Here is a 27,552-nt window from a genome sequence, read left to right as displayed (position 1 = left end):
GCACTGAGGTGGATGAAGAAGAAATTTATTTAGTTCAGCTGATACTGAGCCCATGAATATGAATAATCCACATCTTGTAAGAAACATAGAGATAAAGTCATTCATTCATTCTGTCTAAAGGTATGGTATATTGTAGTAAAGCTTACATTATAGTTCAACAGATTTTTTAATCAAGACGCATTATGGAAAACTAAGTGAGGGAGGAAAAGACATTGTTTTATGCAAAAAATGATATTATAGGTCTTTTTATGTGATTAAAGAAAAAATTGTTAGAAGTTGTAGATTACTGTAAGATAGTGAATGAATAAAATATTTGCTTTCTAGCTTTTTTAAAGAAATGTAGTTTTTAGATTTTTGTCTACTTTCAAATATGTACAAAAACTCAATTACGACCTGGTGAATATATTCTTATGGTCATTCACCTCTTTTAGAGAATATATACAAAAAAGATTTGATTTAGAAAACAGTATTGTTTCAAATGGTTTTTATCACCATCTTCTATTAACATTTGAATTTAAAATTAGATTTTATATTTAATAGAAAATGCAAAAATAAGTTTCAGCAAAACATATGGGAATAATCACAAATTTCAAGTGAATAAAATCCAAGTTTTTAGTTTTATTAATATGTAATAAACCTTGGTCCTCTTTAAATTCTTTTAAGTTTGACAAATATGCTTGATATGTTTTATATGCAGGCACTATAGGTCCATTTAAAAAATATCCCAAATTAGTGATGCAGTGCGGTGTAGGGGTCACTGAGGCCTACCCACAGAAGCGTCGCTGTGGAGTGACATGATGGGGCCATCTCCTTGGGAAACTGCTGGTGCTGACCTATTCTTACATCATCACTTACTTAGTACTTTTGAGTTTTCATTTATAATCCATGACATCTTGAGTCTGTCTTCTTCACTGTTGTCCAGATAGAATCTAGAACAGTCATTCAGCAGCTAAGCCAGGGGAGGATTGTAGACACATGTTCGGTAAGGCAGTTTCTGGTATAATTTTTGGATTATCTAATTTTCTGTTACTGTTCTTGCTGCTGTTTTTATTCACTTTAACCTTCTTCAAAAAAGTTTGGTTAGCAAATATCTATTTCCATTCCAGCAATGATTTTCCTTTTTCTAGTATATAAAATTATCTCCTCTCCACAGAACTAGATAATGACATAAATAACAATTAACTGAAAATATTCATAAAAAATTAAAATTCTTAAACATAGTAACAGTTAACAAAATAGAGACAATCCAGAAAACTATGTTATAAAATCCAATTTTTTGTATACTTTCCCATTTTAATTTGTGTTTTAATTGTCTTGTGTGTGTGATACTAGGCATGTGAAGGTAACTTTCTGGGACATACAGTTGAATAGAGGGAAAAATAGGGTTAACTATTGTCACTTTCTGGCTGACCAGCAGCTTCACACATATTCCTGATGTCAGTGAATTGCCCATCTTAGTATTCTTCATTGCTGTTGCACACAAAACCTAACTCACAGTACCCTGAGGCAGCAAAAGTTAACTTCTTACATTCTAGTCCAGTGTGGGTTGAGCACATCAGCTCCAAGCGTAATCCAGGCACCAGGCTCCTTCCATGGCAGGCTCTCGTGGTAGAATTCTCCTCTTTGAGCCCCTTGAATGGAGGAAAATGAACACGAAAGGGCACATTACCTCTTGACTGCTTCAACATACAATGACATGTTGTTTCTACATACATTCCATTACCCAGGACCATGGCCCCACCCACCTAAGTCCCAGAGAGGCTGTGAAATTTAGTCTTCTTGTTTGCCTTGGAAGAGGAAAATGAGAGTTTTGTGAACATAGCCTTTTTTGGAGAAGATTTTTGCAGAATATCTGCAGAAATCATATTAGGGACATGGCAACTATAACATTTGAATGATCAGTTTTACCATATAGTTTTTTATACCAGTATTTATATTTCACTATTTTTTATCATAATTTAGCCTCAGTTGTGTGTTCACTGTCTTCATTAATGTCATCTTATAAAATATGATATCAAAATCAGAAGAATTTTTAAAAGGTGAAACAATCATCAGTAATTATCTATAATGATTTATCTATCATCTATAATGAGATTATAGGTGGAATGTCTGCAGCCTCTAGCCAAGACTTTAAAAATTCAATGTTGACGGAGGTTATGCTGAACTTATATATAGATGTGGTCAGAAATGAAAATGCATCCCATATCTGTTGTTTACTAGGTATCTTTTTAGTTCACCTCAAATTTGAAATTATTTGATTTACCCCCTTTTTTTCCTGCTTGCTTTTATCTTATACAAAATGGGTGAAAAACAGGAAAGTGATGAATGATCAGTAATAAGTGATCAATGGAGGCCTAGTGGAAGCCCAGAGTTCCCATCTCTTACCTAGCAACGATAAGTAGCCTTTCCCCTTTCTGGAGAAAGTCAGCAGAGGCTGAGTGGGGAACTGAACATCTATCTCCACATGGCAGTTACTAGGCAGGGCCTTAATCATAACCTGGTTGAATCTCCAGGGAATTATGCTAAGTGAAAAATGCCAGTCCCAGAAGATTATGTGATTCTGTTCATAGAACATTCTTGAAATGACAAAGTTAAAAAAAAAGGAAAACAGATTGGTGGTTACCAAGGTTTAGAAAGAGGTGGGTTAGAGTGTATGTGACTATAAAAGGGCAACCAGAGGGATCCTCACAGTGTTCGGATTGCTCTGTATCTTGACTGTATCTGTTAATATCTTGGCTGTGTAACTGCACTGTGGTTTTATAAGATGTTACCATGGGGGGAAACTGGGTTAAGGGTACGTGAGATCTCTCTGTATTATCTCTACAATGTGATCTATAATCATAATTTAAAAATTTAATTGAAATTTTAAGAAGTTATAAATAAAGCCAATAAATCTAAATAAAAAAGTTTCATCTTCCTACTTAGACAAATACACTTGCACAGCACTCTACAAGCCTAAGTTTGAATTTAGAATCCTCAGATCCCTTGGATGTCCATCCACACATGATAGTGTAAGTAGAGCTGGCTTTTGGCTCCCAGTCTGCAGCCTTGCTTCCCCTTCTTCTAACCCCTGGCTTTATATCCTGTCCTGCAAGGGGTGTCCTGTGAATACATGTGAACATCTCTGGACCACATGTCTAAGCTCCATCTAGCCAAGCTCTGCAAACAGTTGTCCCTCAGTCCTAAGAGTGTGAAATAAGAAAATAAGTACATAAATAAATAGTTTTTGAAAAATACTTAAAAAAAAAGAATTCTTTAACAATGCTGAGCTCTTTGAGAAAAGAAAACAGTCTTTTCAATTTTTAGTATATTTGGCTTTTATATACTTGGTAGGACTGAATTATATATGAAAATAGGGGGCTGCTTGAATATACAAGGTTATAAGTGAAAGTTCAGTAGACACATAAGGAAACCAGCAAATGGAGAGCTGGTGAGCACAGGGAAACAACTAGAAGTGAATTCTGCTTGTCTTACTGAATTTAAGGATACCAACCTACTCAGAGTACCTTTTTTGGCTTATGGATGATTATACTGTCAGTTCTGCATATTTTACCACCTCAAATTTGATTTTATGTCTCCCTTCTCTCATTTTAGTTTACTTGAACCATTTCCAATATATACATAAAACTGTGCAGAGTGAGTCTCAGCTTAAAAAAAAAGTTGCTTAAATATGAGAAATAATGTAGTAGATTTAGAAAGTAAACTAATTATAAGGTAACATTACAGAGTTCAGATATTAAACACTTTGTTTTTTATTTTAAAGGGATTTATTTTACTTTTTATTGTTTTCATATTTTGAATCTCCTTAAAATGCTTTATTTACCAACCCAATTTCCTTGCTTCAGATGTTCAGAAAAGCATTGGTAAAGATGTTTGAAGATAAAGGATTGGACTGCATCTTTTTAGAAACCAATATGAGCATGAAGAAACAGTATCATATGGTTTATGAATGCATTCCTCTCCCAAAGGAAGTGGGTGATATGGCTCCCATCTATTTTAAGGTATTTATAGATAGTCTTTACATGAATTCATTTTTTGCTATAGCACTGTCTTATGGACACAGTTATTTTTTTTCTTGTATTTTTCTCCTATATATTTAAATCTGATTTTATATTATAAAATGAAGAAAGAACAAAAAAATTCAGCTGTATAAATTTTTCTAGAAAGAAATTTGGATTTTGACCTTTAAAAAGCATGCTTACTTATAAGTATGAATATACTGTCAAATGATAATTTAATTAGTATTTTAATTTCTCATTTCTCAAATGAAAAATCAGGGTTTTACCTTGAAGTACTTTGAAGTCAAAATTATAGTCATAATTCTAGAAAAACTTACTACAGTTGCATACAAACATTACAAATTACAACTGTTGTGACAGGTTATTTCTGTTTCAGTATTTAATGCCTCATCAGACTATTTGTGAAAAGAAACTAATATGTAACCTTGACATAATTTTTGGACATGTAATAAATGACTTGAGTTCTTAATTGTCAGTGTAATATTCAAGGAGCTTTTACTAACTAGCATGCATTTGATGCTGACCTGAACACAGTATAATCTATAGAGTAATACGATGTGAATGTAGAACCATATTTGAAAGAGTAACATATCCAGTGAAAAAATACAATAATGTTTTGTGAGGTGGTATAGGAAGACTTCATATACAATGTTTAGACGGTATAGGTCAGTGAAGTTTATTAATATGAACTCTAAATTAATTTTAATAAAAAGGATTATAAACTTGATAAGATTAATGAGGTGGTGAAAATCTACTTTCTCTGTAGAAATTTCTAAAAATAATCTGGTCATTTGATTTGAAGAATTAATGTTATTAAATATAGGAGTATAAATCAGATAATCCTAAAACCATGGCAGTCTTACATTAAAATCAGTTGAGAAAGAGAGAGTATACTTCTTTTCATTGTTTTTTTGGCACTTCCTCAGTAGTCTTAGGTGATTGTATAGGCATTGAAGTACACGGCACAATGTAGAGGAGCCACTGTTTTTCTGTTACTGTTGGGGGACAGAAATGTCATCTCTTAGCAGAATCATGTATCACTTTTCTAAAGTAAACCTTTTATATGATCATTAAAGATGCATTTATTTGATTTGGCTTCAGTTTTATCTTGAATGTGTTGCATGCTAATGTCGACAGAAGCAACCCATTCCTTTTAAATAGGAAATAGCAGCATATGTGAAGTATTTAAATTGTGCTTATTTGAGTATTAATTTCATTTTTAAAATTTGCTTCATTAATGATGATTACAAAATGAAATAACTTTTTTTTTTTTATAAAATAGTTCTCTACCATAAATACTGGTCATAACTGCTTAGCTTAGTAAGCCTTATGTTGCCATTTCTGTGTATTTTTTTTCCTGTATTTTTACTTGGTTAAATAACCAGAAGTAGTTCAAATACTTGGTTGGCAGATGGTATAAAAATTACTCTTTATATTATAGAAAACAGCAGTAAAACTAAATGAAATTTTGAGTAGATTCCTTGAGTAAGGAATTTGTGAACTCTTGTGTTCACAAATTATGATCACTATTAAATTGCTTTATCTTATTAAGGATTGTTTTTAAATACTTTAAAAAAATCAAGTTCCTGTATTAACAGAAATTAAAGCCTTAATCCATTCAAAATAATGACCTACCACATATAATTAATTAATTAGTGGTATTTATTTTGTATTTGCTTACATAATTATTTTTTCATTAACAAATGTCTGTTTCTTAGAAAGCCATAATGGAATCTGATGAAGAATGGTCTATGAACAAGAAATTGATTGATCTCTCTTCAAAAGATATCAGAAAGTCTGTAAGTATCATTTTTTCAAATATAAGAAATTACTCCAGTATTCAGAATCTTCATTAATTTTCATGTCCCATTTGAGAAAGAGACCATTTGGCTGAGTGACTAAAGGTGAAGTAACTAATTTTACAAATAAAGAAATTATTTTCATCCAGTCTGGTCTAGCAAATGCTTATTCGTTCAAATGCTTATTTGAATGCTTATTCCTGACCCATCCCTCTGCCATCGTAGTCCCCTTAGCTGGCTATGACAGCCATCAGACTGCCACAGGGGCTACGTGGGACAGGTGGTGAGAGGGGCCTTCTTGTTACTGGAATTACAATGAGAAACATTTTTCTAGAGCCTCACTTTTGAATTTGTACCTTTTTTTTCTTTATACATTCTTTTGTATTTCCTAAACCATGTTTCATAGTTTAATGAAATGCCCATTAATTTTAGATAAAATTTACACATAAGTTGAGTACTTTTTCTAAAGACCTCACTCTTCTAGAAATACAAATTAAATGGACTAGAGATATAATAAACTGTGGATTCCTTTTTGTTTCTCTATTCAAAAAGTAATTTATACTGCATATTTATCAAATGCCTACTATTTACCAGGCACTATTCTAGTATTTTTTATACAGTGAAACAAAACAGAGAGGACCTTATGTAACTTCTAGTCTAGCACAGGGTTTGGGAACTCCAGCCTGTGTGCGAAGTCTGACCTGCTGTCTGTTAATGTAAACAAAGTTTTATTGAAACACAGGCACACCCATGTATTTGTGTATTGTTTTTTTCAGCTTTCTTGCTACAAGGGCAGAGTTGAGAATTTTAACCGAGACTGTATGATCTGCAAAGCCCAAAAAATTTCATTTAAATAAAACTTTTTTTTTTTTTTTTAGTTTGCTGACCCTTATTCTGGTAGCTGTCACTAGATTATTTCTCTCCCATTTCTTTGGAAAGCTAGACTCCTGATAAATGTGACTGAAAGAATTCTCTATTACATTTATTATCTCCCAGTCAAAGGATTGAAATTTCATTGCATTGGAGATAGTTTTAATTCAAGGGTAAAACATTTCCTATAACCTTCTTTTCTTGCTTGCTGGTGAATTGAGCCAGACATATATTTAAAAAAAAACAAAAACCAAAAAAAAAAACTTCATAAATGTTCTGTTTACATCCGTCTTTCATGAGCCTATCTAATGTACCCACATCTTTAGTGACTGGGTTTTCACTCCTCATAATTTCCAACACCATTAAGTACTCTTTTAGAACATGATTTTAAAGACAGTTGAAAATATTTCGAAGTAGAAATTTTAGAAGAAAGGTATTATTTTCCATTTGTTATACTGTATGTGCAGTTTTCTTACCAGTAAACCACCTAGTACCTATTGTAAGTTGTTTTTTAAAACCCGGATAAATACTCGAATTGAGTACTGGGAAGGTTTTAACATCTGATTTAACCAATATGGAAAATAAAAACAGATACAGATTGTTGTTGGAATGGTAAGCATTTCAAAGATAGCAAAAATTACCTTCTCTAAGTTACCACATAGTGTTATATCTGAGATTCATGGCAGATGGGGAATGAGCCAGGTGACCTACTGAGGTCCCTCTTAGCTGTAGGATTTACTAATTATTTGGAGAACTTGAGTATAAGAGTAATTCCAGAGGAGGTCATTTTTAGGTTAGCAAGCTTTCCAGTGTCTTTTTAAAATGATAAAATTGTCTCTGAGCATGAAGTGAACAATCTTGAGTCATTATTTTTCAACATTATTTTTATTATAAAGAACTCATTATACTTCTTTTAAGCTCTATATCTTTGGTAGTTTCGGAAAGTATTTTACCTGCTTCATTGGGGGTGGAGTGATTTTTTTCCCCCAGTAGATCCTTGGTTTTTAGTAGAGATTCACATACTTGTAATCATTCAGATTCTTTGTTGATTTCTTCGTTTATTTTTGTTTTTCTCTATAAGTATAAGCATCTCTTTTTGTGACCATTTTATTTACTTTCTTTGGGTTTTTTGCTTTCTTTGCAGTGTAGTCTTACAAGGGAAATAATGCTGAATGTTCCTTGAAGAGGATTTGCATGATTTGAAATAACTTGTCAAGAAAAGTGGTCTCTTTTCACAAGGCTATTTTATTGAGATTTCATATAAATTCTCCCCAACTTTTAAATGTTGTGATTTTTAAGTTTAATTTTGTGGTAACTATAGTTGGAAAACATCTAACATATTTAGGGACTGATTTTTAAATCTAAGGAAAGTCTGTTTCAAGGAAAGTTTGTGACCTTCAAACTCAAAGACAGTTACAGGAAGTTCAGAAGTAACATCTGGAATATTAAAAGGGGAAAAATCAGATGATGCTGTTTTTCCACCGTCAGTAAATTTTTTTTGCTATAAGTCTGTCAGTGCTTTTCATAACTCATACCAGAGTTCCAACTTCTTTTCCCTCTGGCTGGTCAAGGCAGGAAAAGGAAAGTGCTAAACGTGCCTCTACTTTGCAACTAGAGCCTTTGCAGTGCCTGCTAACAACTCTTGGAGAAAGACAGGAGCTTGTAGCTTCTGCAGCCTCCAGCACCGGAACTGATGAGAAGCTTGTAGCAGCAGCTGCTCTTTGTGTAAAAGAGGTAGTGAGTTCCCTGAGCCACCTTGGCAGTTACGCCAGAGTCAGTTGAGAATTGGTATGTGTATTAGTTTCCTATTGCTGCTGTAATAAATTACCATGAATTTAGGGATTTAAAACAACAGTTTTATTATCTTGTAGTTCTGGAGGCTACACTGTGATGGGTTTCACTGGGCTGCAGTCAGGGTGTTAGCAGGCCTGCACTCCTTTCGGAGACTCTAGGGGGCAGTGCATTCCTTTGCCTTTTCCAGTTTCCAGAAGCCACCGCTGCACTCCAACTCGTGGTCATTTTCTTCATCTTCAAAGTCAGTAGTGCAGGATCTTTCACTCTTTCTCTGACTGTTAACCTTTTTGTCTTGCCGTATAAGTACCCTTATGATTACACTGGGTCCACCTGCATAAACCAGAATAATCTCCCCATTTCAAGGTCCTACCTTCACTGCATTTGCAGAGTCCCTTTTGCCATACAAGATAATATATTCATGGCAAACAGGCCATTATTTTGCCAAGTACCGTATGACACAAACAAAGGCAAGGGCGTGGCCATCGCAGTTGCTTCCTCAAGTTCTCTCTCCCTTGAAGTGTGTCCTTTAGTTCCATAATGTTCTTTTAGCCATTCAGATTTATGTTTGATACGTACTTACCTGCTTCAGATAGCAAAGGTATTCTAATGAAGCCTTCCATCCTTTTTTCTTTGACCACCTGGTTTGCACAAAGCACTATTGTTTGGGAGACAGAAATGAAAGTAATGTTTGAGTGATCTCTGTGCCAAGCATTGGGCTGTGCACTTTATGTGCATTTTCCTATTTAATCCTCACAGCAAACCTCTGAGCTCTTCGTATTTCTCATGAGACTCAAGAGATGTTAAATAACTTGCTTAAGGTTACAGTTAAAAGAATCAGAGCTACGATTAGAGACTTTATCTGTCTCTTGATAATAATGTGAAAATATAAAAAAACACAAAGCCACAAAACAGCTCTCCATTTCTCTACATTCTACTATTTTGTAAACTGATTTTTTTACTTATGCTTTTCCTATAGCATGGTCAATTCTTTATAAGCCCTAATTTTAATTGCCTTATATTATTTCAAGATGCTCACTCTGTTTTCTCCATACCACACTCTTTTCAAGTCATGCCTTCTTGAGGACATAATAAAATACATACAGTTAGTAGAAATATGTGATTTAGTGCCAGAATGAGTAAATGCTGTCTGAATAAGGGGATGAGAGAGAAGAGATATTACTGTAAGTGGACCCACTTGGATAATTTCTCATGACAGAATTGGGGCTGGCGGAAAAACTTGGAAGGACCAAAATCTATTTAAATGATGAAGCAAGAAATTATGTCCATTTCCAACCAAGATAAAGTTAAAAATATTTTGTGTGCATAATGTGTTCTATGTGTGTGTGTATGTGTAGAAAAAGGGAGGGAAGAAAAGATAATAGTTAATCCTGGAAATATTTTGAAATGAGGTTGTTACAACAAACTATTGCTATACCCATCTCACCAGTTAATAAAATATTATGACTGTTCATGTTTAATTTAACTATGGTAAACAAATAGTAAAATTTCAGGGATACTGTAAAAAAAGCTCTAAGTATATGGCTAGGCCCTTCTATTCTGCATTGTGAGGAAAATACAAGAAAAAATTTCCTTATTCTCTATTTGAATAGTCTAAGACAAATTATTCTGTTATATTTCATATATATATTAAAAAGCACCTATTCTTTCCTGTTTTCTCCAAAGACAGGGAAATAATTGGTTTTGATTATAATTGCTGATGTTAGGAAGATCTGTCTGGCTGAAAGTCTATTAAATGAAATACTTAACTGAGAAAGTTAGGTCATTGCTTAAGAACCTGTAAAATTGGAAATTCATTGTGTATGTTTGTCTTGAAGTATGCTTAATTCCTGTCATGTCAGGAAGATTGATTAAGCATAACTTTCTGATTTCATGCTATATTTATGTGTGGTTTGATTATTTAGGTACCAAGAGGCTTACCTTACTTCTCTGTGGATTTTGGCCTCCAAGGTGGGTTTGCCCATGTTATTGAAGATCAACACAAATTCCCTCATTACTTTGGGAAGGTATGTGCACAGATTTAATAAAATTCTAGAGATTAGCAATTTGGTAACACTTTTCTTTTGAAGGGAAATCAAAACTTTGGGCAGTATATTCCGGGAAGTTGGTGAGCATTGTTCCACCCACTTTTTAAAGGGAAAACCTAGAAACTATTAATGAAAATATCCCCAGCATATTTATAACAGTCAGGAATGTCACTTTGGAACCAAACATTTGTGGACAGTGTCAACAGTGACAGTAGTGTTTTCCTGTCAAGTCAGCCAGCCTTGTGCTGAGAATGATAATTGCTAACATTTTTTGAAGCCTTACAATGAGCCAGCTTCTGTTCTGAGCGCTCATTTAATGCTCACAATAACTCTTGTTACGTAGATACTGTTAACTTCCATTTACAGATGAAGGAACTAAGCTACAGAGAGGTTATGTGACTTGCCCAGGGTCATGTACTAATAAGTAACAGAACCAGGAGGGGTACATATGCTCATGGTTGAACTAGAGAACAAATCATCTCACCTCTTCATTTATCATTAAGGACTATATAGAGAGAAGAATATATGACTCATTTCACATAGGTAGTTTTTAGATAGATATTAAAGTGTAGGTCTTTTGATTGCTAGTAGGTTCTTTCCATTACTTTCTTCTAGGCATATAGTCCCTAAATATAAGATCTACTGAATATCTGGGAAGTATGTATATTAGTAGTAGGGACTGGAATGAAATTAATGTAGCCACTGAAGAAGTCAAAAGAAGTCTGGGCAATAATATCTCTAGAAGTGATCGTTTAATAGTGTAGCTCAGGCCTTTCTGCTCATACAGTCTCTAAATTAGAGGAGCCTTGATGGACTTGCCCAGAGGTTCCTATTCTCCCTCTCCGCTTTCACCTCCTGTGGAGGACCACCTTCTGCAACAAACATGTCAAGAGGATTCGCACTCCCAGAGGTTTGGATTCAAAACCTTCATGCTGTTGCCCTCACCAAAGGCCCCAAATCATGCCCATCTATCTTTGAACTGTTGAGATAATATTACAGAAACTTTGAGAAATTTTCAGAATATTTTATTCCAGAGTTAACTATAAAGAAATTTGTTTTAATTGTCCTGAAAAAATTATTTTGTTATTCAATAGAGCTTTATGACTGAAGGCTCAGTGACTGGATTTTTTTTTAACTTGATTCTAATGAAAGCAAAGTAAAATACCCTTTTTTTTTTAACTTGTGTAAACTTAAGTGGGAGGTTGCCCCCCTCCAAGTATTATGCATGTCTTATGGTTCGAATGATCCTGTTTTAATGATAAAAGGAAAGCTTCTTCAGGATTGCACCGCTGACCCATTTTGTGCAAAATTTGCTCTTCAAGGAAGTCTGTGAGCCCAAGAATTCCTTCAGCCTGCTTCCTAAGCAGTTGCTCAGATAGCAAGAAGGGATAGTCTCTTCCCAGTGACAGCTGCATCTTTTAACAAAAATCAATCCTATATGGTAGACAGTAGATAAAACTTGATGTTTTATGGAGACAACTTGAGTTCAATTTATAAGCTAGATTTTCTAAACTACATTACTTTCTTGGGCTGGTGCCCAGGTATCTCTTGCATTAAATCTAAATTTACCCCATTTCTCTTGATGTCTTCTACAAACTGTTGTCTCTTTTGGCTTCTTTAGTTCTTTTCCCAGTGAAAGAGGTTCCTTTTCCATGAAATTTTTCCTGATTTATCCAACAAATGTCATCTTTTTTGAGTCTCTATAGTCTGCTTTGGCATTTACCTTATTCTACTATATAAAACAATCCTTCCCATAGTTGGGTTATTATTCTGGCTCCCAGTAATGCTCCACATTCTGTTATGAGCTCTCTGAAGACAGACAGATATATGTTAATTATTTTTCTATCACCTACAATATTTAGCACCTGCTTGTACGCAGTGGGCCCTTGGTGTAACTGTTACGATGAAGAGCCTGTCTTAGATTATGTCCAAGATCTCACCACACAGTTGTGGAGAGCTCAACTGAATAAGCAGAATTCGACCCTCAGTCGTGTGTTTTCCTGAATCACCATACTGACTTCCCTCTCAGCATTACACGTCTCCCGCATAACTTTCTGTGCATGGATACTCACAAGCCTAAATTTGATTAGCTTCTGTAGCTAACAGCACAGGAAGAGGATCATGAAGGAAATAACCTAGAATAATAAGCAGACAAAATCTATTCCTTTCAGAGCCTGGGAATGTGACTTTTCAAATAAAGGTGATTAATAATTTTTAGTTCTGAGTTTACTTGGATTAGTATTAAATTATGGTTTTGTTTCCTGAAAAAAAGATTCCCAGCTAATCAGAGAAGAAACTTATAAAATATCCTGGGTAACAGATAGAATGTTAGCCTGAGATTCAACTGCAGTTAAACAAAAAAGTTTGTAATTGCTACGTTAATTAACTTTTTCTTCAAACTGTTTATCAGAGCAGCTAATAAGGACTGAATTAGTTAAATTTCACTTTCTCTTCCTCCTCTTTGCTGTTGGCTATTAGGTGTGCTAACAAGCAACAAAATGGACAGATAGCTTGACAAGAGACACAGCCTCAACTCCCTAGAATTACAGGGCTTGCATAGTTAGGACTAACTGAAAACAAGATTTTTTAAAATTTGAAACTAATATTTATGTAAAATTTGAATATCCTTATGGAGAACTGCTTAATGTTATGTTTAGTAGAGGAATAAACATAATTTCATACCTCTTTCATTCATTCATGTTTTCAGCATTTATACATCCATGTTTCTGTTTTTCTCATTCTTTAAAAGGAAATCCTTGGTGGGATGCTGGATTTGGAACCCAGACTTTGGAGGAAAGGGATCCGAGAAAACTTTGAGGATCAGAGGAAGAAAGCACTGCAGTTTGCTCAGTGGTGGAAACCATTTGACTTCACCAAAAGTAAAAAATGTTGAGTCATACCTTTCATTTTTTATTTCCTCTGCTGATTCCTTTCAGTTTTATATCCATTGCATCTAACTAAAAACTGACCCGCAGGTCATGGGGAAAGAGAGTCATGCTCTGGGTCTCTGGCAACTGTGCATCATTAGATTCTGCCGTTTCCTTCCCCACCTGCTCCTGTGGACTCAGGAAACGGCTGTTCCTTTCTGTACCTGTGGCTTGGTGTTCTGAACTATTCAGTTAATATATAAACTTTTCTGAGGGCTTATTTAGGACACCTAGCAAATTATTTATTAGTTCAGAGGGAGGTGGGGCTGCTTCAAAATCAAGTCTATGGAGTGCCTTCTTTTGCATTTTTAAACTGGTTGGAGTATTCAGTAATAATTGAAATTTCTTTTCATAGCATTTTATAGATGAGCTCTTAATTTTCTACTAATAGCATATATATCACTGTTACTCATTTGATTAAAGGAAAAAGAATATCCCAAAAGTAATAAATAATTAAATGAAATATAACAAGTTCATGATTCGATCATTTTTCTTTCTCAATTTTTAAATAGTGTATTTGAATTTTGGTGATTTTAAATATAATTGCTTCAAATAATACAATTTGTTGTTGTTTGAATTTTGTATGAAAGTTAAAAATTTTAATCAGATCATCATTTGGAGCTGAACCTTGGCATTTTGTCATGAAATGTTGAATGCCTAGAATCTGTGTCCTGTACTCTTAACACGTAACTCTACAGTTATTTTTAATAGCAGTATCTCATTATTTCTTTAGTATGTTAAGAAAGAAATGTTGATGTTGTATTTGTAATTTTAAAATTTCATGTACAACTTGAAGTTTAATGGTTTCAGTTTCTCAATATTTGCAAATTGCATTTAAGTGTATTCATCAAATAGGTACTTGATAGTATTTTATTTATTGCTGTTTTCAAACTCTTTTGTCTTTGCTGCAAAGTCTTAGAGGAATCTGTAATGGTTGTTTATTCAATCAGTGAGTTAACAGTTATTTGCAGAGTATTTTGTTACATAGTGGTAATGCAAAAATAAAAAGCACTTCCCCACCATAAATTATTTTACAGTTTAGTGGAGAAAAAGACATGTACATAAATAATTGCAGCACAGTATAAATTCTAGAGCATGAAATGGGCCAAGTGTATTTGAGTACAGTGCTAAAAGACTATTTCATACATCTTCTGTCTTCATTCTTAGTGGAAGACCTTGCCCCCTTTTTTACTGAGAAAATAGAAGCAAATAGAAGGAAATTTCTACCACATCTATCAATATCCTACTTCCATACCCATGTACTCTACTCTTTATCTTTCTAACTGTAGATAAATTATTATGTTCTTATCTAGGGGCCATTCACTCATTTATGTTTCAGATTTCATCCCTTCTCACGTACTCATCTGCCCCTACTCTCTTTGTACTGTTTGGATTTTCCCTGACTGTAAGTTTATTCCTGTGAACATGTGAAACATTTTATATTCTATCAACAGCAAACACTCTCATCACAACATCCCTCTCTACCATTTTTCTTCCCCAGCAGAACTCATTTTTTAAAAGTCTATTTCCTCTCCTTCCAATCTCTTGTTCTTTGTATGGTTAGACTTTATCTGCACCATTCCACTTAAATTGTTGATGTCAGTGTCCTCAGTGGACGTTCTACATCAGCAAACTGAGTAATTATCAGTGCATTTCTTACTCTGTCTATATCATCATTAACCTAACTTGAAACACTTTCTTTACCTGCTTCTAAAACACTCTCTCATTTATGTCCCTTCCTTGCTGGCTACATCCTCTTGCTGATTCCTCTTCCTCTTTTCAGCCTCTAAAAGGTGAAATGCCCCTCCTCAAACATTATCTTTTCTCTATTACACTCACTCTCTCCCAAGGTAATTTCATCACTAAAATGGTCTTAAATACCATTTTTAAGTTGGTTCATTTATTCAACAAATCAACAAATAATTTGATTGTCTTCTACTCCACTCACTGTTCTGCACGCATGATGACACATTAGTGAGTAAGGCAAAAACCCCTGTCCTTGAGGAGCTTACATTGTATCTGGGAAGATAGGTAATAAACATTAGACATAATAAATAAATTACCTAAAAAATATCAGAGGTGATCAGTACTATGGAAAAAGGAAAACTAGAACAGGATAAGAAGGATGTCTCCCAAAGTTATATGTTCACTCTGGACCTCTTTACTGAACTCCAGAACCATACATCCAAATACCAACTTGACATCTGTACTGTATCTGTGTCTATAATAAGGATATCTAAACTCAATTGAAAGCCAGGAGACTTTGCTGATTTTCTTCCTGATATTTATCACAGCCATTTTATTATACCCTATGGTTATATAGGTAAGGAGTTTGATCAGGGTTCAGCTGGGTGATTTGCCTCTGCTTCACGATTTCTGGGGCCTCAGCTAGAGTGACTCAAACTTCTGGAGATACCTGGGGCCATATGTGTAGAGCCTCCATTCTTCGTATAGTGCATGCGGGAGCCTGAATAGACCAAATTAGCTGCTTCACTCACAAGCCTAGTGCCTGGAGTGGATGACTGGAGTAGGGACAGGCTGATAACAATAGTTTCTTGTACGGAAATTTCAGGGTAGTTGGACTTGCTCTATGACATCTGGCCTCCTCCAGAGCAACCATTCTAAAAGGCAGTTCCACGAAATAGGAGGTGGAAGGTGCCACTCTCTTAGGGCCAGGGCCCAGAAATTAGCATAGCTTCATTTTTAGTTTTCTCTTTGTCAAAATTGTCACAGAGCTTCCCTACTTTCAAGAAGAGGGGAGAAACTACTGATAAGTAATTTCTGTTTGCTAATTGACTTAAAGCCAAGGTAGTGTGTCTATTAAAAGAAGAAAAAAAGGGGTCATAACCCTTCCTCTATGAGAGTAGTGTCAAATAATTTGTGTCCATCTTGAATCCACCAAAGTCCACCTTCTGGCTACAAATTTACATTCCACCCCCATGGAAAATATATTCATATCCTCCCAAGAAAGTCTTATTCAAGTAGGGCATTAAGCTTAGGCTTGAGATTCAGGATCCCATCTACTGAGATGCAGCTACTCAGGTGCTTTAAATCTGAAGATTTTTGAACTTAAGTTGTTTGTACCCCTTACATGCATGCATACATATACATACACAACACACCCCACACATAAAATAGTAAGAAAATAATACAATAACTGCAGCAGGTGCATTCATTGAAAAAGACAGACAACTTGATTTACATTGCAGTCATTCTTTACTGGCAATTCTAAAATTAAGTTGCACACATGTTGCCCATTGCTTGATAAGGGCTGCAGGCCTGCTTCTGGAGAATGACTCTGGGGGACTTCTTGCTCTGCCCTGTGGACTCTTGGTTCAACACAGAATGAGCCTTTCTTTTTATAAGAAATAGCTTAAGACTTAATGCTTTCAGTCCAGACAAAGGAACCACATTGTCTTCCTGTTTAAAACAACCAAAAAATAGACAATATATATGAAATGATGGTTCCAAATGATGGGCTATAATGCAAGAAAATTTAATGATCCCTAAGAGATGGGAAACAAATTAAGATAAGCCCTGCAATTCCTTATCTTTCTGCCTTGAGAGTTCCCATCTTGTGGTACAAGGTGGGGAATCCAAGGAAAGCTTAGTTGCACTTACCAAATTGAGGGAATAGACTGTGAGTCTGGAGAGACCAGGATGGCAGGTCACTAGAGAGGACATTGCTGGGCAGAAAGGGAGCTCTAGAGATCTTCAGAGGGTCAAGTTTCTGTGCACTGATTAGCATGAGAGCAAACTACCCAAGGCCAGGCAAAGATTGACCTACCTGAGAGGATAAGAAGTAACCTTCACCACTAGCTAGAATAGAAAATTTCAAGATTGACCAGGAATTGGGTAGAGTACACAGAACGGTAGTGTGTATTGCAGCATAATTGTCTCAAGACTTAGCACTATTCCAGTCTAGATAAACGAAACTTAAAAGTAAGAGGCAAAAGAATTGAACTGTTTCCAAGTAACTTAACTACATCCCAGGATAAAACTTCAAAATATTTATAGGAATAAAAATATATTCAGTGGTCTGTCAGGGTCCGGGGGTTGCATTTGAGGTTTTGGGGCAATGCAAAGAGCAAAGAAGGCAGCGGGGGTCATCATGGAGGGCACTCAAGGAGGCCACTTTATTCTGCACAAAGCTGTGCTTCTTATACTGCTATACCGCTAATTCATAGTTACATAAGTGTTTTAAGATGCGCATGCATGTGGCCTTCATGGCTAGGCATCTGGCCTTCAAGGCCCTTATCTAGCTCCTTTCGCATGGGGACAACAGGTTTCTCAAGGCCAGACATATCTGGGGTGAAGCGGTGGCAGCTGTCCTCATAGAACAGTGGGGAGGGGGAACCTTCCCTACATCCCACCCCTTTCTATAGGACAGCAGCCGCCTGCTTCTTTCTTGCACACAAAGCAGAGCCCTGTACCCAGAGCCCACAGAAACAATCTAAAGAACTGTAACAGACAAGGAGACTGCTTGTGTTCCCGTGATTCCTTCAGTAGCCAGTAAGGCAGCATACACTGCTGCCAGCTGTTTCTCCAACAGCAAATAGTGAGTCTCAGCTCCCTTCCACAACTGAGACCAAAATCCTATTGGGACTTGGCGGACCTCTTGATTCTGCCATAATCCCCACCTGCACCCATCTGTGCTGGCACACACTGTCAGCAGGAACGGTGTGGAGGGGTCAGTGACTTGCAGCACCTGGGCCTGAGCCACTGCTCTTTTTGTCTCTGCAAAAGCCTTTTCTACCTCTGGCGTCCAGTCCCACGCTTCCCCTCGCTTTATAAGGCGATGCAGTGGCTTCACCAGCACGGCTAAGTGAGGGATAAACATTCTCTAATACCCCAACAAGCCCACATATGTTTGTAGCTGCTTAACAGTTTCTGGGTGGGGGTACTGTTGTATTTTATCAATCACTGCTTCAGGTAACACTTTGTCTTAGCTGACCAGACAACACCCAAGAACATGACAGAGTAACCAGGTCTCTGCACCTGGTCTTTGTTGGCCCATCCCCACCCCCGGAGGGCCTGGTGCAAATTGTGAGCCACAGCTTCTAGATCTTGGAGAGAATCAGAAGTCAACATTATATCATCTACATAATGGAACACTTGAACTGAGGGTGGATGGAACCAGGTGGCCAGGTCACTAGCCACCAAACCATGACACAAAGTAGGACTGTGCAGGTATCCTTGTGGGAGGACAGTGAATGTCCACTACCTGCTCTCCCACTTGAAGGCAAACTAACTGTTCCTGGCTTTCTGGTGCAATGTCAGTGGAAAAGAAGGCATTAGCCAGATCCAACACAAAATATAAGTTCCCAAAGTCACAGTCAATTCATCCATCAGGTCAGTAATGTTTGGTACTGCAGCATGCAGCAGGGGAGTCACTTTATTTAGTTCCCGATAGTCCACTGTCATTCTCAAAGTGCCGTCAGGCCACACGGGTGAATTAAAAGGTCTGTGTGCTGGGCGGATGATGTTTACTTCCTCTAACTGCAAAATGGTTTGGCTGATTTCCTCCTGTCCACCAGGCAGCCGGTATTGTTTAACGTTCACTGGGCGGGTGGCTTGTGGCAACACTAAAGGTGTGTGGTGCAGATGACCTCCCCGCACTGTTTTCACAACACACACACACGCAACTGAAACTCTCCCAGAGTCATTTTATTTGCATTGTTAGACAGTATAGCACATCCACCCCTAGAATGTATTCCGCTATCAGAGGTACATAAACTGCATACAGATGTGGGGGCAGGTGCCCAATTCTCAGAGTCACAGTCACTCGCTGCACCTGCACAGTTTTCCCACCATATGACTGCAAAGGGGTCCCGGAATCTATCCGAGTTGCCATGAAGGAGGGTGGAGTCAGCACCCATATCCACCCACGCCAACACCCCCTATACATTCTGTGGGGACCAGTGAGTGGCAAGTTCAACAAATGGCCTCTGGTCCTGCGGTGTCCCAGTATACCAGGTACCTCGGCCCCACCCCTAGCCAGGGAGGAAGTCAGTGCTTGGGGCGCCGGTTCCTGGTCTGCCACAGCGCTCTCCCGCACCTGCTTTGGGGGCAGTGGGCGATAGCGTTGGTTTGGACGCTACTGCTCCGATAGTCCCATCAAGACCTCTAAAGGCTGTCCATCAAGCTTTTCACGAGCCAATCCAGCAGCCAAAAGGTCAGTCCGTACCTGTCTGCGGCTCACTTTCAGCGGTCCTACCGCAGCCACCCCTGGCGCCGTTTTCGCCGTGGCTGTTTTATTTATTTTCTCCTTGTGCTGCTTTACTGCAGTAGTTCTCACTTTGGTTTCTTGAGGTCGCTCTACTCATATGTCTCCTAAGTGAGCTAAAGCTGACACACATTGTGTTCTCAGCGCCCTCATCTCACAGTCAGAACAGCCAGGCAGGCACAGGTTCCCCCAAATGTTGCGTACCCTGCTTGGCCAAATTCTGCAATTCTATGGCTGTGTACTTCATTTGCTGGGTAGCTGTCTGGGGGTCACCCGGCTGCCCCCTTGTGGCTACAGGTTCCTGCATCCCCCCAGGTGGCCGCACAGTGGAGCAGCATGCAAACCAATAACGCTGCGCTGCACTCCGGGCCTCCTGCCCCCGACGAGTATAGGGCAGTTACTCACTGATCTGTAACATACGTTCGGGAGCTACCAGTCGTTGCCCAAAGTCCTCCTTCTTCCGGCGGAGACTCTGCACTCGCTACTGCAACTCCACAGTTTTGCGAGCAGCATGGTGGATGACCGTCAGGAACATCCATGCCCCTTGCCCAGCCGATTCCCTGTGGGCCTGAGGGACTAGGGACTCTAGCATTTCCAATGCCATCCGTATAACCTTTGAAGTCAGCTGTATAGACTCCCAATCCTCCAGTGCCGGCTAAGCGGTCAAGTGCGTTGCCACCAGGTACCAAAATAGAGGCCCGGGGCCACATCTCCTCCACCCACCCCTCCATGTTCAGGGGAGCCGAAGGACTGTTGCTGTCCCAATCACGTACCTCATCTTGCTCACAGTGCCAAGTGTCGGGGTCTGGGGGTTGCCTCTGAGGTTTTTGGGCAATGTGAAGAGCAGAGAAGGCAGCAGGTGTTGTCATGGATGGTGCTCAAACAGGCCACTTTATTCTGCACACAGCTGTACTTCATATACTGCTATACTGCTACTTCATGGTTACATTAAGTGTTCTAAGATGCGCATGTGTGTGGCCTTCATAGCCAGGCATCTGGCCTTCAAGGCCCTTATTTAGCTCCTTTCCCATGGGTACAAGAGGTTTCTTAAGGCCAGACAGACATCTGTGGTGAAGCCAAGGGCAGCTGTCATAGAACAGTAGGGGAAGTGGGGGGGGTCCTTTCCTACATAGTCACAACATAAATTTCAAAGTGTCTGTCATCCAGTCAGAAATTACCAGGCATGCAAAGTTAGGCACTGAAAAGGCTTACATGGGTAAACAAAAGATTTTTTTTCTCCTCTCCAAATCTCTTTATTGTTTACGCAAAAACAAGTAGTGTGAGGTTTATAACATATGTAAAAGCAAAATAAATGACAATAATAGTGCAAAAGTGGGAAGGGGCAAAATAGAAGTATACTATTATAAGGTTGTTACCCTATACCAGAAGTGTTTAACGTAACTTGAACATAGACTGTGATGAAGATGTATAATTATGAACTTTAAAGTAGACTAAGATGAAAAGCAAGCAAATAAAGTTTTATAGCAGTCAGCCAACAAAGAAGATAAAATGGAAGAAACATAGAAAAAGAAAAGGGAAACAAGGTACGGATGGGACAAACAGAAAACAAATAGGTGATAGATTTAAACCTAATAAACATCATATGATAATATTTTTTTTATTGCAGAGCAAATTACCACAAACTCAGCAGCTTAAAGCTACACACATTTATTATCTAACAGCCTCTGTGGGTCAGGAATACAGGCACAGCTTGACTGGGTCCTCTGCCTAAGGACTCACCAGGCTGCAATCAAGGTGTCAGCCAGGACAGAGTTCTCATCTCGGGGCTGAACTGGGAAAAGATGCATTTCTGCACTTAACATGGTTCTTTGTAGATCTCAGTTCTTTGCAAGTAGGACTTAAAGCGTCAGTTTTTTGCTGGTCTTTGGCCGCAGGCAACCTTCTGCTCCTATCAGGCACCAGCAGTTCCTTACCACATGGGCTCCCCAACGTAGCTGCTTAATCCCTCACAGCCAGCAAAGGAGAAGGAAATTCCAGCAAGATTGCCTGTGAAGTCTTACATGACCCAGTCACATAATCACCTACTCTGTTGCCATATACTGTTGGTTAGAAGCATGTCACAGGTCATGTCCACACTCAAGGCCATGGGAGCACAGAGGAAGTGCCCAGGATCAGAAGAGGGTGGAGGCCACCCAGAGTTGGTCCACCAAAAAATGGCACACCACATTTAATAACCTTGAAACTTTATTCTTTCATTTCTCCCATCTTGTCCTTTGTTATCCTACTTTTTACTTCTTATCTGTTATAATTCACAGATACCTTGTAATTATTTTTGCTTTAAACACCTAATTTTATTTAAAGAGATTTTTTAAAATGAGGATATTTATTCAAATATTTGCTCTTTTCAGTACTCTGCATTCCTTTGAGTTGATCAAAATTTACATTTGGTGTCACCTGAGTAAATGGACATAAAACGAGTTTGATTTTTTTCAGCCTTGCCTATTCTGTTTCCTGCTGTTAATAGTTTATTTACTGATTCTGTAGCAATGCTGTATGCTCATTTTTATTTTGCTAGCTCATTTTTTGTAGCTCAGTGATCTCTGTGTTCTTTTATTTTAAATCATTGTTTTTGAGCTTTTTTTTAATATTCAGATTTTTATCAAGTTCTTCAAGAAGCAACATATAGAAATTTCTTTTGCGGAGTTTTCTTTTAGTCATGCTCTTTGTAGTTTGCATGCATTATTCAGCTCATTTGTACATTTATTCTTTTACTAATATTTTGCCACCGTGTGTATGCAGAGCAGCCAGGATGTTTCTTTTTGTCTCGCTCACGCTTGGAGGTCTTTGCTAGACTTCTCTCTGTAGTTTGAGGCGTAGGTAAATCATATTCTATCTACTTTTTTTTGTAGCTTAGGGAGTTGTGGGGAACCATGGTGAGTGGAGGGTGGTTGAGATAGTTTGTTTTGTTAGAGTTGTTGAACTCTGTGGCCTTTCCCTGAGATATTAAATATTCTGTGTCAGAGTTCTTATTATCTAGTTAGGAATCTTTCCCATTCCCATTGGGGAAGATCTGTGGGATTTAAGTTACTTCTGTGAGAAACACACTCACTGGTCCAAATTCAGTAAGTGGACATGGAGGCAAAGAGAACAGCGAAGCGAGGCTTTAATGACAGTCTTGCAACATCGAGTGTCTGGTGAGGAGGCACACCTGAGGCCATTGGCGCAAGTAATTTATTCCCTAGCACGTGAGTCCCTCCCCTGGTTCCTCATTGGCTGAGTACTATAGACATTCTTTCCCAGATGTCGCTTAAGCCAATTATATCCAAATAGGGCCTTCTCAATTACATTTGTCTTAATTTCGTTGGTAGGTTTAAAAAACTCAAACAGGTATTGCCAGGTCCTTACCAATCACCCACCCGCTCCAAACCCCACTCTCAGTTTGAGCAGCTTCCTGGCATATTTTCCACCAGATGGCCCTTTAATACCTTACTGTTAAAATGTTTAAACCTCCTGGTGGGAATAAATCACATTTAGGTTTTATGCTTTTTCTAACACTTCCCAATTCCGTTTGTAGCACTGGAGCACTCACTTCAAAAGTCAGCTCCACTGTTCACTTTGTCCTAGGTTAGCCCATTAACCTTCAGCCATTTCCACTGTTTTCTTAATAAGAAAAAGCAGGCAAATAAGAGGAAAATGACATGACTCTTTCTTTTCAGACTTGGGGATATTAGTGACAATTATGAAAATTTAATAAACTCATCAAAACCTTAGTTTTAAGCTATTTTTTTGTATGTTCCTTATTTTTTATTAAGGTGTCATTGATGTACAATCTTACGAAAGCTTCTAGTTTTTAAATTTAATTCATGTATTCTCATTCTTTTATTGATATTTTTCTGATTAACTACATTTCATAGATTCTGATAGAAAGTGTTTTTGTTATAATTCTTACAAATTGTTACTTTTAGTTTACATTTCTCATTTTATCTAAGGATTATTTGAAATAATGTTTATTAATTTCAATCTAAGATAATTGTTGCATTTTGAGTTTGTTAATAATTTCTGATATTACTTGGTTGTGTTAAAGAATTCTCTTTCTGGTAATATTTCTACTTTATGGAACTTTGTGACCTTGTATCTGATCAATTTTTGTAAATAGCCTATGCATTTAAGGTGTACAGTCTATTATCAGGATGTAAAATTTGATTTATAGTCATAAGGTCTAATTGATTATGTTGTTTAGGTTTTCTATATGCATACTCACTTTTTGTCTACTTATTCTGTCTTTCACTTTGTTTTGCTTGTTAATTTTCCTATTATAGTGCATTTCTATCTTTGCCTGTATCTCCTGTAGTTTTTTGCTTTACAATATGATGGTGCAGTGTTATTTGGTACATACATATTCATATGTGTTATGTCTTTATTGTAAAATTCTGATTTTTACATTAAAAAGGGTCTTTGTCACATTTATGCTTTTTGGTTTGGATTATATTTTGCCTGATACCTAGATTGGTACCCCTCCTTTTTTTTTTTTCATTGACTTGGTATTCCATTGTCAGTTCCATATTTTTAACCTTCTTAAATCACTTTGTTTCTTATATGCAGCATAACATTGATTCTTGCTTTGAGAGCCACAGTGAACTTTTAATAGATGACTAACCCTATTAATATTTATTAATATGACTGGTTTTAAGTCTGTCACAGATTTTATAATTATTACATTTGCTTTGTTTATTTCTCTATAATTGCATTATTTGCTATTTTATTTTAAAATGTTTACTTATATTTAGGAAGGTTTGAATTTTTGTTCTAGTGGTTACCATTGTACTTACACTTTATCCCCTATTTTCTTATTTATATGTCTATTATCTGATTTATTGGGTTTTTAATTCCTTAATTCATACCTATTGCCTATGTAACAGTGAGCTTATTGTATTTTCTTCTTTCTGCTCCATTTTTTAGTTGTGTTATTTCTACCCAATCATAACATATAATCTTTATATATTGGTTTTGCACTCTGATCCCTACTATCTGTTTAGTCTTAAAGCTACTATTAAGCATAGTAAATAAATACTCAGCATTTTTTTGTTATTGTTGTTGAGTATAGCTCATTCATTAATAGATTCCTTGTGAATGGCTCATGGATGCATAATTCTCTAAGTTTTTATGTTTATAGATGTTCTTCTATAGTATTGGTACTTGAAAGATGGCATGGTGAATATAAAATCCTTAATTCATACTTTTTCAGGTTTTTGAAAATGCTGTTTCATTGATTGCCCTTGTTTTTTATTTTTATATACTTGAGAAGTCTGATGCCAGTCTAATTTCTCTTATCCTTACAACTTATTGATGGTATAAACTGGAATCCTTGTGGATTTTTAAAAAATTTCAAGTCTGGAAGTTTTACCAGGATGTCTCAGAGTTGACATTTCTCATTACAAGATCTCTTTCAAAATGTAGATTCAGATCTTTTTTCTGTTATGTTTTCATGTACTATGGTTTTAATATCAGTTCTGTTACATTGTTTTTGTTGTCTTCATAGACTCCAATTATATGTGGTTTATCTCTTTGGTCTATCTTCCATTTCATTCTTTGATCCTTTTTCCTTTTTCCTCCCTCATATTTATTCTCTTGCATGTTTTTCTGTATTTCTTCAATGCCTGTTAAGTTTTCATTTAGTCTGTTCTCCCTGTGTACCTTATAATTTAATCTTCATTTCTGTTATGATTGTCTTTTTTTCCATTTATTTTTTCAATTTAATCATCTATTTATTCCTGGTTTTGCTTATTTGTTTTTAATTTTTTGAATTTCCAATTAAGATTGCTTTTTCATATCCCCAAATGCTTGTGTGTTTTAATAAAGTTTGATGTGTTACGGTTTTCTTTTGTGTGATAGTTTTTCTTTTTGTAGAAAATTTTCATTGTTGATGTGTGTTACTATCTTCTGATTTCCTATACTACCATTATAGAGATTTATTCATTTCCCATTAATTGTTTGGATTTGGGGTGATTACAAATTTCCCTGTGAAAAGCACTCTCTCTGTCAGTATAGGAAAGTCCAGTTGCTTTAATGGATTTTGTAAATTTTGTAGTGGGGAAAGGGATGCTGTGTGCTGTGTTTTTTTGTTTGCTTTGTTTTTGTTTGTCGGACTCTTGAGTTTTCTGTTTTTGCTTCTCTCTACCACCCAGGTTACCAAAGGGCATCTTGCATACTCATTTTGTCCTCCTAGATTGGAATTTCTGTTTCTACTGTGATTTTAGACTAATTTTAGGCCTACGGCAGGCTCCTTTTTTTTTTTTTTTTTTACTCTGCTCAGTTTTTCTTGGGCTCTTTGCTTCAAAGGCCTGTGGTAGGAACATAAGAGATCACTCACTTTGGTAATTTCAGTTACAAGTAATTTGAAGTTAGAATATGTCTAGGTTCCCCTTAGGTTGAGGGTATGGTTTCTGTGTAAATGTGTTTGTCCTTGTTCTGTATTGTTTCTGGGGGATATGGGAAGACAGAGATGTAGGTTGCTGCCATTCTTCTTACTATCCAAAGTTCTCTCCTATTCTTCCTTAAATCTACCTCAGTGAGGCTCCAGTAGCTACTTATTTTGGGAGCTACAATAGCATTGCTGATCCAGTTGCCTAATCAAAACAAATTAACCAAAAAACTTTTTTCAGTCTTCATCTTATTTATCTTCTCTGTAGGACTGAACATTGAATGTTACTTGAAGCTTCTCTTTTTACTTCATTGGTAGTCCTGTCTCTATTTTCTTTTCTCCTCTAATTGTTTCTTATTGATAGAGTTAGTGGTTCCTTTTTCTCTGTATACTCCTTAAATGAGTTCTCTACCTAAATATCCCATGAGGCACTTCAAAATCAACATATTCAAATAAAACATATTTTACTGATCTCCAGATTTTTTCTTCCTTCATTAGTTTCCCTTGTGGTGAATGAACCCCCTCACAACCTCCCACCAGAAACCTGAAAGTCATCTCTTTTCTCTTCCACATTCCATTAGCAGTCATGTCTTTAGCACGTCACAGATACCCTCCATGTTCCCTTTGATACAGCGTTATTGCAGACCTCCTATCATCTCTCTTCCGGATCACTATAATAGCTCAACTATTGTTTCCCCTTTAGTTTTGCCCTTTTCTTCTACTAATACCAGAATTACTTCTCTAGAAGACCATGTCACTCCTTGAAGGGTTCTTCTGTACTTACAGGATGAAGGCCAAACTCCTCAGCATGAGAAATGTTTTTCATAATATGACTTCATCCTTCCTTTCTACTGTTACTTCTAACTCCTCCCATTCAGTGAAAGTCATACTCAACTGTAATTCCCTTAACATGTTGTGCTAGTTCGGCCTCTTTACCTTTGTTCATGCTGTGTCAGTTAGACTGCTTCTCCACCGCCTTTCCACAACACACAGATTGGGGGATATCTACTAATTTTGAAGACCTTGTTCAGTCCAGATGTTAATCTTCTTTATGGAATTCTTACTGACACCATGAGTAAAATTCATCACTTTCTCCTTTGTGCCCTAATTGTACCCGGCACAGCATTCTGATGTAGGACTTTTAAGATGTTATTTGATTTGTTTTTATATTTCTTCTCTTAGGTAAATTCCTAGGACTAGAACCCGAAATTTGGTTCATCTTAGTTGGCGCTTTAAAAGATAAGGTGATAGTTTTCTTTATAAGGCTTGTTTTGCCCCCTTTCTGGTCCAGGACCCTTCCATTGGCATTATCAGAAAGAGCTTCAACTTGTATTATTGATCAGTGTTCTAGATCTTTCTGCAGGTTACACATCAATTCACTTTTCCCTGAAAAATAATTCTGTGTCTAGAAATATAAAGAAAAAATTGAAAACAAGATAACAGAACTAAGAGAGGAGCTACCAAAGGGAAGAAGCATTGAGATCCAGAAA

General features: G+C 36.9%; 1 protein-coding gene across 1 annotated transcript in view; it reads left to right on the top strand.

The window, feature by feature from the left end:
- The window catches only part of CWF19L2 (CWF19 like cell cycle control factor 2), a 139,772-nt gene extending 115,668 nt beyond the window's left edge, over positions 1-24,104 (top strand). The window contains exons 15-18 of the mRNA XM_036902659.2: positions 3,846-4,001; positions 5,738-5,818; positions 10,405-10,506; positions 13,277-24,104. Of these exons, the coding sequence (XP_036758554.2) occupies positions 3,846-4,001; positions 5,738-5,818; positions 10,405-10,506; positions 13,277-13,420 (483 nt within the window). The 3' untranslated portion in view covers positions 13,421-24,104. The remainder of the gene's footprint in view (positions 1-3,845; positions 4,002-5,737; positions 5,819-10,404; positions 10,507-13,276) is intronic.
- The last annotated feature ends 3,448 nt before the right edge of the window (positions 24,105-27,552 follow it).

This window comes from Manis pentadactyla, chromosome 13 (genome assembly GCF_030020395.1).
Source record: "Manis pentadactyla isolate mManPen7 chromosome 13, mManPen7.hap1, whole genome shotgun sequence".
NCBI classification, from domain to species: Eukaryota; Metazoa; Chordata; class Mammalia; order Pholidota; family Manidae; genus Manis; species Manis pentadactyla.
This window is presented reverse-complemented; position numbering and strand designations above follow the sequence as displayed.